This window comes from Carettochelys insculpta, chromosome 1 (genome assembly GCF_033958435.1).
Source record: "Carettochelys insculpta isolate YL-2023 chromosome 1, ASM3395843v1, whole genome shotgun sequence".
NCBI lineage: Eukaryota > Metazoa > Chordata > Testudines > Carettochelyidae > Carettochelys > Carettochelys insculpta.
In genome coordinates this window covers 353,296,894-353,310,092 of record NC_134137.1, presented here as the reverse complement: position 1 = coordinate 353,310,092, position 13,199 = coordinate 353,296,894, and the positions used below count along the sequence as shown (strand labels likewise).

The following is a 13,199-nucleotide window of genomic DNA, read 5'->3' as shown; positions in this document are numbered from 1 at the left end:
CGTGGCCAAGCCAGCGGAGCCGACGCTGCCTGAGGAGGGTGTGCGTGGTTGGGATTCCAGCTTGCTCGAGGACGGCGGTGTTGGTCACTCTGTCCTTCCATGATATTCCAAGGATGCGCCTGAGGCAGCGCAAGTGGAAGATGTTCAGCCTCTTTTCCTGGCGGGCATACAGGGTCCAAGTCTCGCTGCCATAAAGGAGGGTGCCGAGGATGCAGGCTCTGTAGACTTGCATTTTGGTGTAAGTGTACAGCTAGTTATGCCACACTCTCTTGCCGAGTCTGGACAGAGTTGTGGCCGCTTTTCCGATCCTCTTGTTTAGCTCAGTGTCCAATGACAGGGTGTCAGTGATGGTGGACCCGAGGTAAACGAACTCGTGGACGACCTCTAACGTATAGTTGTCAATGCTGATTGATGGGGATTCAGCAACATCCTGACCGAGTACGTTTGTCTTCTTTAGGCTGACACTTTTTAGATTATTGGCTTATTGTGCTCATTTTGTCTTGCTGCTAGAACCGATCCAGGCTTGGGAAACAGCCACGTTGTTGCTCTCCTCTGCCCATCAGCCTCCCATATAATCAATGGTAATCTACTGTCTGACAGTGCCCACTGAATCTAATAAGCAAAGTGGCACTCTGCCAGTGCTGCACATGATACACCCTTCTCCTTGCTTCATGCACGGTGTCCAGACCTTGTTTGCAACACAAGAACGAGTCTGTAGACTAACAATTACAGCAATCCCTCTTTATTAGAAGCTGTTCTTGCAACAGTAAGCTTGTAAGTTTTTTTTTTCTTTTTTAAAACAAAATCGAGAGAGACATTTAACACAAGACACTGAAGGACCAAAGGATGTACTCATTACCACCTGTCTTGGCTTTGAAAGAAAGCAAGTTTGTACAGTAGGAATGAGAAATGTGGAGCAGCCCTCCTTCACCTCAGTGTGCCACAGCAGCCCTCTGCCTAATGGGGTTCCACCTGTAGTCCTCTGCCCTGCCCCCGCCATACCTCATGAACCAGCCCTTCGTTACACTCCTCCCTCCCCTCCTCCCCCACCACTTACCAGTTCCTACCCCTTCCTCCCAGCACTGTATATAAAAATGCCTGAATTCATGTTCTGTCCCTGCTCCTCACAGATCAGCTGTTTGTGGCATTCTAGCTCTGGGAGGGAGTGGAGCAGGGACAGATCATGAATCAGGTGATATTCAGTTCCTCAGAAAGGGCTGGGAAGGAGGGAGGAGGCATGGGAAGTGTGGGGGCTTCATGGCCCCAGTGCACGAGGGGCAGGGCAAGCAGTCAGGGGGTCCATGGGCTGCAGGTGGAGCCCCAGTGTGTCATATGCATCGAACAGGTTGCCCACCATAGTTATACCATTTACAGAAATATTTGCTCTTTCGACTGTATAACTCTTTGAACATTTATTAAGTTTGCAGAAACCAGTACAGATATCTTTGGACAATTCACAGGAAGTCAGATGTGTCTGAATACATAAGTCTCTCATGGGAAGACCATCAAATCTTGATGCCAGGAAATAGGCAATTAAACAAGTTTTAAGACCTGTCTATGCTAGTAAGACATCTCCAACTGTTGTGCCACTAGGTAGTTAGCAGTCCTATGAACCTCCCCCCTTGTTCTGCTTGGGCATGCTAATGTCAACCTCAAACTGAAAGTTTACTGATGGGGTAAGCTTTAGCCTCCATATAGTCTCCCTCAAAACTTACCACAATGCTTTATAGAGCAAAAACAAAAAGCTCCCCACACCTAGCGTACTTTTTCCCCCTCAAATTATGCTCCAGAAATGCATACCGCAAAGATGCAAGTCACATTTGGAGATTGCCTCAAGTCACAAAAGTATAACAATGAAAACTCCCAACAAATCTATAATACAGTGCATACAGATAGGCACTTTAAGTGCCTTCTAAATTATTAGCCTCTCCAAAAAACAAAACAAACAAACAAAAAAAATCCATTAACCAACAACATGCAAGACAATTACAGAATGATGCAGAATCATGCTACCAGAAATGACTGCTTTACAAAACCCCCCCCCGCCATTTGCTAGATTTAGTAGGTAACCTCTGACAAATTTAATACTGGCATTTCAAACATCCTAAATTAAGTATTCTTTTCAGTTAAGAAGTCAGTCATGTTATATAATCCCAATCAATCAGTTTCTTCCCACAAGTGTTAATAACCACTTCATGAAAGGGTGAGTGGGATATGTGTATGTTGAGAATTGAGGGTCTGAACAATGTGTTATTTTCAAATGAAGAAACTGCACTCATTTTAGAGGCATAATATATTAAGTGTAAAACACCTGAAAATTTACATCCATATTTCTATGTGAGACGTACTTCAAGTACAAAGCAGAAGTTTACCCACTAATTTAAGTTATTAATTACTATGAAAATAAACTGCAATGACTCCAAGTTGACTCCAGTAGGATGCAAAATGGATACTCTGTTAGTATCATCATCTTACTAATTATATTCCTGCTGCAGGTGGATAGATTCTTGAGCCCTGGGGAGTTGATTTTGATGGGATGTGCAAGCTGGTCTCCTTGTATACAAACCAAGCATTTCCTCCCCACAGAATCATGTTGAGTAATCCAAAAACCTGGGGGAGGAGAGTTAAAAAAAAAAAAAAAAAAAAGATATGTAATAATATTAAATTCTCACAGCACGAAATTGAAACTAACAAGACAAGAGTTAGGCTTCTAACACTCCTGCAGGGATTTATACCTGCAAAGTGTTTTAAATATTAATCTAATGATCCTCTCTCCTAATAAGTAGGTCCATTTCTGCAGGAGTTAATAGTGAGAGGTATGGCTAACAAGCATCCTCACAGAAGATATGTAGGGCCATGGTCACAAATATGCAAGTACAGGTCCTACCTCTCAAAACTGGAATTCTCTCATCCAGCAACATCCATCATCTGGCAGGCCCATGGATGTTACTGGATCAGAGAGCCCCAGCCGGGAAGCTGCTATGAAAAGGGTGGGTAGCAGGTGGCCCTGTGCAGGGGGAGCCCTGGGGCTGGTACCAGCCCCCAACAGGCCAGCTGCTGGGGCTGCAGCCAGGCAGGGTTGGGGCAGGTAAAGGGGCCATTAGGGCTGGAGAGGAAGCAGGCAAGGGACCTCCCTTGGCTGGCAAATTCCCTTGTTCAGGACAGATCAGGTCCTGAGGGTGCTGGATGAGGGAGGTGCAACCTGTACTTATACAGCTGCTCCATTCACCGAATGGAAAACTGTATATGTTTAATCCCTTAACACATTCCTGATCTCTGCTGGCCTAGTGAGCAAGTACAAGATTACTTCTGAACCCAGCTTTTATACAATGTACTCTGGGCCACATTTTCAGTGTGTTAGTAAAAAGGGCAGAGTAGGGAAGAAGCTGGTTATCCATCACAAGAATACTGTGCAATCCCCAGCCCCAGGAAAGCTCTTTTAGATGTCCCTTATTTTAGGAGAAGTTATAACAGTTACTGGAAAGGCCAGGTTCAACGCCCAAATATATGGAAGTCAGTTTCTAGTTTTTGTCAGCTGGAGACACCCAAAGGGAGTTACTGAACAAAGCCCATTAGGGGCTTCTTATCTCCATAGCCACCCTCATTGCGTATGAAATAATGTAGAAGCTTAAGGGAAAGGTGCCCGAGAAAGGACATCCCCCAGGACTTTGAAAGCCAGCTCTCTGAAGTTAAATTACACAGATTGGCCAAGAACAATTTTAAGAGGAAACAACTATTACTTTGATTAGTGCTTTTGGTGGCAGACTAGCCACTGGGCCTATGAGCCCGTTCCCAGAGGTCTCGGCCAAATATGAGCCCCCTGAACAGGCAGGGAGAAGCTCCTGCCCCAACCTCACTCCATGGTAGCTATGTTGGGTATGCAGGCAGTGGAAACCCTCAGAGCACCCTGACAACTCCCATCATAGGCAGAAGCTGGAGGGCTGCAGGGGAAGCCCTAGTACAGGGATCCCAGCTGTAGCCCTGCTGCAGAACTAGAGGAGTTCTCTTGCTCCCTGCTGCAGCCTCAGGGCTGGGGGAGCACTCGCTCCCTGTTGCAGGAGGACAGAGCTTCTTCAGTGTTGGGGTTGCCATGGGGGGTAGGGACAACTGTGGATTGAACCTGAGTAGATCCCCAGAAAAGGGGCAGAAAGGAGTGGAGCCATGGGTGAGGTGGACCAGGGTAGAATCACAGGTAGGGAGCTCTCCCCACCACCACTTGCTCTGGCCCAGTGCCCCAAGAAACCTTAATCCACCTCTATGTGCTTTGCTTTAGGAAGGGCACCATGCATGACTGGTAACTCATGATGGAATTTCAGTAAAGCTGCACTGGGCACCACATGGAATACTATCAAGTGGTTATTGTAAGTTCAGGTTCAACACAAGCAAGGTAAGGATGGTTAACAAGTCTTGACATACATACCACAGACACATTCAGAGTTCCCATGCTGGTAACAGAGCCAAAAAAACAAGTCGATCCTGGTAATTTGCAAGATGCAATTTCCTGAACAATGCTGGGACCAGTAGATATTTTTATGTCAGTAAGTGCCTTAGCCCAGGCTGAAGTGCTGACCAGCCACAAAAAAGCAGCCATGACAGTAATAACCAAGTCCTATACCAAAAAGGCAGACAGTGAACACTTTCCAGTTAAGAGTAGAAACAGAAGTTTCAGACAATACAGTTAAAGACACAACATAGCTATATATCTTAATGAGAGTGAGGGAGGTACTATCTTTAGTGAACCAACTTCTGATGGTGAAAGACATCAGCTTTTGAGCTGAGTACTCATCTTCATGTCAGTAGCTATTGACATACCCATGCAAACATATTAAGCCAATTTTCTAAAGCAGTCTCACATACTAGCTCTGTGAAACAGAATAAGACAGGAAACTTGCCAAAAATCAAGCTACATTAATTTTGTGTCTTCGTACAAGCTAGGGATGTACCTTTACCAATCTGTGCCGGAAAAAAAACCCCTAGTATTCCAAACAAAGATAAGGAAGGAACTGCAGAAGATAGGGAGCTGGAACAAACTGAGGGGCTGCATTTTAGTGACATTTAAAGAATGTGCAGCTTGTACAGTTAAATAATACCAACTGAACTGTGTAATGTGGGAAGGACAAGTATCGGAGGGGTGGCAATGTTAGTCTGTATCTGCAAAAACAAGGAGGAGACATCCCATGACACCTTAGAGGCTTACAGACATTGGAGCATATCCAATGGGCAAAGACCCACTTCATCAGATGCATGTGTGGGGAGCACACCTTCTATATACAGTAAACCTAACATTTAATTCATTTATATGTTAATCTGGAGTTGCAGTGGCAACAGTTTTCCACTTAATTGTACAAAAAACAAATGATTTAAAAAAAAAAGTGATGTTCAATAAACAAGTGATTTTAAACCATTGCACCCTGTACCACGATGCGATAATTCAAGTTTAATGATTATTTAAATATGCCTATGCTGAGTAAAAATGGTTCCTTTCAGTGGTTTAAAAGGACAAAAACTACTAAAATAGCTTAAATTACTTACAATCAATGGGATTTTACCAGTGCTCTGATACAGGTGCATGTACCCAACATATACAACAAGGGCAGCAATGCAGTAAAGGAATACCAAGACAGCAAAGGTAACAAAGAACTGTGCAGAAGAGGAGAAGTTGCCCACAAGGTGGTAGTCACTCCAAGTGCCACCACATCTTGTTGGATCTGGTGCACTAAACATAACTGTATTCAGCCTGCCAGGGAGAAAAGAAAATCAAAAACATTGGGTTTTTCATAACAAGACTGTCGCAAAGTAGAAAGTGCAGTAATCTTAGCATTTTATGATACCAATGCAATCAACACTCCCACTGCATAAGCCAGTCTTTAGATGAATAAACAGATTAACAAATTAAATTGCACAATAGTCTCTCTCTATTACACACACTCCCTTCCCTGCCCATTAAAATGTTTAGGCTGTGCTACAAGATTGTGCACTGGACAGGAAAAGATGGAAGGAAATAGTGAGAGGCATCAGATGCCAACAGCCACTGAGGCCATGGTGGGGGTGGTTGATGATGATATACAACACCTTTTTATACAAATTCAAAACAAGAGTTTGACCCAGAACCTGAAAGTTGAAGTTTAAGTCACTCAGATCTGGAAACAAGCCTAATTTAGCACTACTTAAATTAAGTGTGCCAGCCTAATCTAAAACAGCTGGAGGAAAGCTTGCTGGCCACAGGGCTACATCATCAGCTGCAGGTAAATACAAATGTTGACCTAAGAGCTTCCAGCAGTTCTGCTGAGAGACTGAACTCAACCCTTCAATAACAATTATACCCTCTCCAGGAAATACCATTTGCAGACCTTGATTTGGGGTAGGGAGTCTTGCTTCTTTTATACTAGCTTTCATTTGCCAGCAGCATCTGCTAAAGCTCCAGTTCTATAGCCTACCCTGTGCAGTTACAGCCTGCACATATGTGTAGCAGTTTACAGGATTGAGGCCTGTGTCTATTAGGACTCCTTTTAGATGCTGGGTAAGATGAGGAAGCTTCACACTTGTTTTTTTTCCTACTATCCTTCTGTTTATGTTTGGGTGGGATTTCAGTCATGTGTTTTTTGGTCTCCATCTGCTATTTTCATAGTAGCATTGCTCTGCTTTTGCTGCAGTTTGTCCTGGACAACTATCGAGCTTAACTGACATTCATATAAGAACCAGCTGCTGGTACATGCATTGCGTGGTGAGCTTTCCCATTCAGTTCTTAAAACAATATGCTATACCTAAAAGGAAAAGAAGCCTAAATTGTGTCCCTCAATATAATTAATTATTCAAACAGAAAGCATCTGTTAAAGATTTTTAGAATCTCCTTAATATTTTGCTTGAAGGATCAGCAATACTTTATTTTGAGATGGAATGAAGGCATCCTGAAGGGTAGCTATGTTCTGATGAAATGTGCACTATTAAAATACATGCTTTCAGCTCATATGTCATCATTAAGTGTACATAAACTGGCAATATAATCTTTTGTCCCAGCGACATTATCTGGGGGGAGAGAGAGACAGAGACAAGAGGACTAACTAGTGAAAGCATATTTATTTTACAAGAGCAGATCTACATTGCAGAATATTTGAATAAGCATAAATTTTTTTTTTTTTTTTTTTTTTTTTTAAAGCCAATATGCTATGGAGGAAACAAGTGAATCCAATAAAACTAGCGGGAAGGGGTGATGGCAGTAAGTAAAGGAATAGGCTCACCTGAATGGATAAGCAAAAGTAGCTGTTACTGTTTTGTTCACAAGACCTTTACAAGAAACTAAAACTGTAGTTGTACCTTTATAACCTCCACAAGTGGCAAACACAAAGATGGAAAAAATCTACAGAAATAGAAACAATATGTTAGTACTCTCAGCCTGTATGAAATTTAATACAGTCAATGGTAGGAAGACACCATTTATTCACATGTGTATTTAATAATGTTAACATTCCCAAACAACAATTAGTGCATTAGGGCTCTGTCAACTAATTTGCTCAAACAAGCATTATCAGTGCTACAGCATTTTTCTACAATTTGTGCAGTGAAGTTTCACCAGAATTATTTTTCATTTCTACAAGATGCGCTTTGGATTTAAGCGGTTCCCTAGAGGCTAAAGAAAAACAACTTTAAGCCCAAAGTGAAAGCTAATCGTCCTTATTTTACTTTTTGCATTCACTAACTTTAAAGAAATTAAACAGTGAGGAAAAATAAGTTTTAATTTCACAAATTCAAGCAATTTGGAACACTAGAGAGGGCTGCATTTAAAAGAATATTTTATCTTTACTGCCATTGTTAATTTGTGCCTGTGAAATAGCAGGTTATGTGACCCATTATCCAGAGAAACAGGGCTTGCTTCAGAAATACCAGCTCCTTCCCCTGACTCCTCAACTCCAATTTCAAGTCTGTGGAAACAATCAGTGCTTAGAACCTTAACATTCCCCTTTACCCCTCCCCCCCCAAACACATAGGCTAATAGCTTCCGCTGACAGGAAGCAGGATTTCTACATAGAGCTTGGCCTATAGTTAGTTTCCCCTTCCCCAACAAACATACTCCCACAAACAAAGGGTCACTGCATGGCCACCCCACTGGCACAAACCTGCTGCAGAATTATATCAGTTTCTCTTTAAACAAGTGAGGCAGGCACCACTCTTTCAGAAATACCTGCTGAGAAATTATTTTGTGGAAAAAAATACTTGTAGTGAGATGAGGCTTTGCTGGTTTCTAGGGGTCCTACCACTTCGGAGAGCCAGGCAGCCCTCACCAGCCAAGCTGTGTCCAAGCCCACACACGCAAGACCTGGGCCTTGTCAACACCCCAACCCCACAGAAGGGGCTATTGTTCCTCTATAAGCCCAGCCCTACAAGGGAGATGGATGTTCACAAGGGGAACTCAGAGCCTCAAGATTAGGGCTTTTGGCCCTTCCCTCCCTGACTGTTTCACTGCTCTTAGAGAAACCAGCCCCACCCTGACTCACCCACTCAAGGACCTTCACAAAGCCAAGAGGCTCCAGCAGCGGGCTGAAGTTGAGCTGAAGGCCAGTCATTTTCTGGAGAGAAAGATCAGTGAGCAAGGAAAAGAGAGCCATGCAACAAGGCCTGCAAGGAATACCCCCTAACTAAAGTAACCCACACACTGCTAGCAGCCAGCAAGGGGCCCTCTGCTGGTCCCTATAGGGCTGGCCTGCCCAGGCCCCGCCCAGCCACACCAGGGACCCACTCCTGCTTCACCCCAACTGTCACCTCACAATGGGGCTGGATGAGTGGCGGCTGCAGCTGGCCCCGCCCAGTGCTAGTGGTGCCTCCTGGGGTAGGCTTCTGCTGCTGACACAGCTGCAAGCTGCCAAGGCCATGCTTGGCTGGAAAGAGGCTCACTATGGCTGAAAGGCTCCCAGCACCAGTATGTGTGTGCCAGTGAGGGCTTTTCTGAATAATAGTGGGGCTGATGAAAACTCTCCCCTGAGCCCTGCCTGTTTCCCGCCCCCAGCTGGGGCAGTGCCATGTCCCTGGGAGGGGTGGGCCTGATCAGGAGTCTGGAGTAAAGGTTGGGGGCAGACATGGGGCCAGGAGTGTGGCTGCAGGCACAGGACCCAGTGGGGGGGTGGGGGGACCAGTCTGGGGTGACCATATTTACCTATGATGAACACAGGACATCTGGCCAATGGGGGGGGAGGTGTCAAAACGCCATTTGACCTTGAGCTCAAGCTCAAAGGGGGCCTCAGATTTAGACACTTATTAAATTTTTGGCATCTGTTAGGCTAGAAAAGCTTTTGTTAAATAAAAAAGGGATTCCAGTTCCATCTCACTCTTTTTGGAACCTTGTTTTGTTTTCATGTATCATCTTGTCTTTTGTTTGTATTATGATGAGGGCCCTCAAAAGCTGGGAGTGGCCTGGGCCTCTCTGGACCTGTGAGAAGCCCTGCTTCCAACAAGCTTGAAAAGCTCCAGGGCCCAGCAGGGGAGTGGGGCCATGGGGTTCTGGTTTGAGGGGAGTCTCAGGTATAGGTGTAGTGTGACTTCTGTTTTAGAGCAGGGCCCAGCAGGCTCCAGCCAGCTCCATATGGCAGGACCAGGGAGACACGCCACCTCCACCCCATTCACACCAGTAGCCACCCAGCCAGGCTTCACTGTGGGGCTGGTGATGCTCAGATCAAAAAGTCAGAAAACAGCTCAGGGTGCAGAGAAGTGCAGCTCAAGGTGTGGAAAGAGGAGTGGCCAGGGGCTGTGTGTGAGCGGGAGCTTGCTAGGGGATGTGTCCAGGCAGCTCAGGGTTCAGGGAGGAATGGCTTAGGCCTGGGTGCACATAGGCAGCTAGCTCAGGATGCAGGCAAGGGTAGCTTAGGATGTAGGCAGGAGCTAGCTCAGGGGAGAGGCAGAGGGTAGCTTGGGGCTATATGTGGCCAAGAGGCAGCTCAGGGTGTAGGGAGAGGGAAACTAGGGGCTGTGTGGGGACAGGGGGTAGCTCATGATGCAAGGGAGGGGTAGCTTGAGGCTGTTTGCAGGCTGGGGGTACCTTATGATGCAGAGAAGGGGTAGCTAGGGGCTGTGTGCCAGGAGGGTTCCCCTGCAGTTCCTGCTCTCTGAGGGCTCTGCCAGATACAGAACTGGGTCCCCCACCCCTGCAGCTCTCACTGGCTATGTGAGGAAAGGGGGCTGGGAGCTGGCCGGAGGCAGAGATAAAGGAGTCTCTGGGATTGTCCTGCACTTTTACTTCAGTTTTTGTGCAGGGGGAGACACACACAGATCACCAGGGCTCGAGCATTCAGTCCTGTAGCCCCTGGCTCCATTGGCAGTAGGCGGGTGGGGAGGAATAGCAGGAATCTGGGCTTCAGCGTAGGAGGAGGAGCAGGCTGGGGTCTGGGGGTCCAGCCTGGGGGGTGGGAAGGAACGGGGCACTAGATAGCTGGGCTTCAGCATGTGGGGACGGCCACACTGGGGATCGGGGCTTCAGCCCTCAGTTCCTGTCCTCAGCCCTGTGGGGTCACCATCTTGGGCATTCAGCTCTGCAGCTCCCAGCTTCAATGGGAGACGGGGCCAGGTGTCAGGGTTCACGACTTCAGCCCCACAGCCTGAAAGGGCTGCAGACCCCATCCCCACCCCCTTCTCTGTCGAGAAATGCTGCTTCAGGGTACACATGGGGAGGGGTGACAAACACCCCCCACACCCCACCCCTAACCCTCAGTCACACACAGGTTGCGTGTGTGTGGCTACCTCTGCGCCCTGCCTGACAGCGCCACCTGCTGGCCACTGCCTGCCCGGCGTTCTCCTGCCAGCCACAAAAGGAGGCTGCTGCAGCTGCACTAACCGGGGCTGCCCAGCAGGGGGAACGCTGGAGCTGAAAAGATGGGACAATTGGCTTTTTTTTTTTTTTTTAAACAAACAAACGAAACCCTCTGGACTGTTGCCTTAAATATGAGACTGTCCCGGCCAAAATGGGACGGATGGTCTACTTACGCCAGTAGCAGAGCCCTGGCTATGGGGCCAGCAGCCAGGATGCTGGTAGTAAAGCCCTGCAAGTGGGGTCTGGGTGTAGGGCCCCAGGCACGGGGTCAATGCCAGGGATCACTGCTCTGAGCATGATACTGAGGGTATGATTATGGGCACAGGGCCAGCAGCAGGGGAGCAGGGCCAGCAGCTGGAATGCAAGTCCTGGAAGCGGAGTGAGGGAGCAGAGTCCTGGGCAAGGGACCCCAGTCCCAAGGCTGGGAATGAGGCCCTACCATGGAGCCCTTAGCATGGGTCCAGCAGCCAGGGAACAGGGCCAGGAGCTGGGACCCAAGCTCTGGGCTGGGGAGTGGAGTCTGCTGGACCCATGTTAAAGCTCAGGGAGCTGCAGCACCCACTCCCCCACTAGTTCCTGCACTTATGCAACTCTAGGTGTGTGGGGTGAGGATGGGTGCTGAAAGAAATCATCCCACGACCCACTATAAGCACAAGACAGGGACCTGGATTTGTCTGTTATGGATCCAAAGTGGTGTGGGGTGGGGAAGAGGCAGGCATGCTGGGACAGTCCACTTAGTAAGTGTTCCAGTGCTCTCTCTCTTGCCTTCTCCAAGGGCACATGCACAGAGCTAACTACCTGATTGCTGACTGGAAATAGAGGGCTTGCAATCTGCTTCTGTGGAGATGAGGGGGGTGTGATTATTACAGAAGCATGAATTGCAGCTTCATATGTCAGGGTGCATTGAGTTTTGCACTTGAAGTGGGATTCAGTCTCTGTAATGGATGAAAAAAATACTGATTATTCTCCCCAAATATAGAGCACATTTTGGCTACGTCTACATGAGAAGCCCCTGCCTTCACTGTTGGAAGGGATGTCCTGGCTAAACTTCTGTTGACAGATTGAGATCGTGCCTACAAATAGGAGCAGATTGAAATGGCAATCCATTCTGTCTACAGAGAGCAGCCAGACTGCCTGGCTCTCCCTCAAAAGACTGGCTGACCAGAAGCTCTGCAAACAGCTGTCCAGTTAACTGGAAGTCCTGTCTGTCAACAAAAGGTCCCCAAAGCATCCACACGGCTGATTTGCTGATGGAACACTGTTGAGAGAGGCATTATACCTGAACAGGGAGAGGCTCAACTCTGTCGATAAAGAGCATTTTTGCATGTAGATGCTCCATGCCCACTTTTGCCAGAAAAAGCCTTTTGTGCAGACATAGCCTTTGAATATAGACTTAATTTCCAAGTAAATCTGTTAACTTCTAAGTTAAAATGGGTTTAAAATGGATCCACCAAGAAATTTATCACTCCAAGCCACACTTTGATTTGGTCTTGAATGGCCTCTGCAATAGAATAATGCAGACTTATTAAATTGCCTTTTGAATAAAAACCTGCAGAAATCTCAGGCTACATTTGAATAATTGTTTGGTTTTTTTAACTAATGGTGATTTTCTGTTGTTAAACTTAACAACTGAAGGTTAGTCTTCATCACAGGCTAAAGAATTAAAACCTCCAGAGAAGCTTATGGATTACTGTACTTTTGTTCACTAGCTCTCATTCTTCTCAGGCTGCCCTAAATAGAGATGTCATTTTCTTCCTATGGAGTGAATTCAGGCTGCACTTGGGGAAAATAATGGTCCTTTGTGGTTTCAGAAGGTGGAGAGAAACTCTCTGGCTACATCTATACAGCACACTACTGCCAGCAGGGTCATGCAAATGAGAGTACTCGACAATGCAAATAGACATTCGTTTGCATAGTGCCATGAGATTGCTGTCCTGGCAGTCTTCTGTCATCACAAAACAAGCTGTGTAGACCACGTTCTGTCGACCAAAACCCCCATTCTCAACAGCCCCTTATTCCTCATTTTTTTCAGGCATAAGGGGCTTCTGACAAGGGGGGTTGTGGTCAACAGAACCCCATCTACATGGCTCGTTTGGTGAAGACAAAAGCCTCTCCTGGGACAGGGATCTCGCACGACTGTACAAATGAGGTGTGCGACTAAGCAAAAGAGCATCCATTTGCATTGTCGAGTGCCCTCATTTGCATGACCCTGCTGGCAGCAGCGCACTGTGTAGACATAGCCTCTGAGAAACTGATGGATGGAGGGGTTGGCCATCTTAACTGACAACAATCCCTTTAAGAAAAATAGAAGGGCAATTCTTTATGAGATTTTGTAACTTCAGCTTCTGCTGAAGAATAAACGTACAGTTATGAAGAATAAATGGCAAAATGATAATCTTTAAGT

General features: G+C 46.5%; 1 protein-coding gene across 1 annotated transcript in view; it reads right to left on the bottom strand.

Moving 5' to 3' along the window:
- Nucleotides 1-776: 776 nt before the first annotated feature.
- SYPL1 (synaptophysin like 1) overlaps nt 777-13,199 on the bottom strand; it is a 55,048-nt gene continuing 42,625 nt past the window's right edge. The window contains exons 2-6 of the mRNA XM_074984147.1: nt 8,493-8,564; nt 7,239-7,357; nt 5,533-5,737; nt 4,421-4,609; nt 777-2,610 (exon numbers count right to left, since the gene is read on the bottom strand). Of these exons, the coding sequence (XP_074840248.1) occupies nt 2,479-2,610; nt 4,421-4,609; nt 5,533-5,737; nt 7,239-7,357; nt 8,493-8,561 (714 nt within the window). The 5' untranslated portion in view covers nt 8,562-8,564 and the 3' untranslated portion in view covers nt 777-2,478. The remainder of the gene's footprint in view (nt 2,611-4,420; nt 4,610-5,532; nt 5,738-7,238; nt 7,358-8,492; nt 8,565-13,199) is intronic.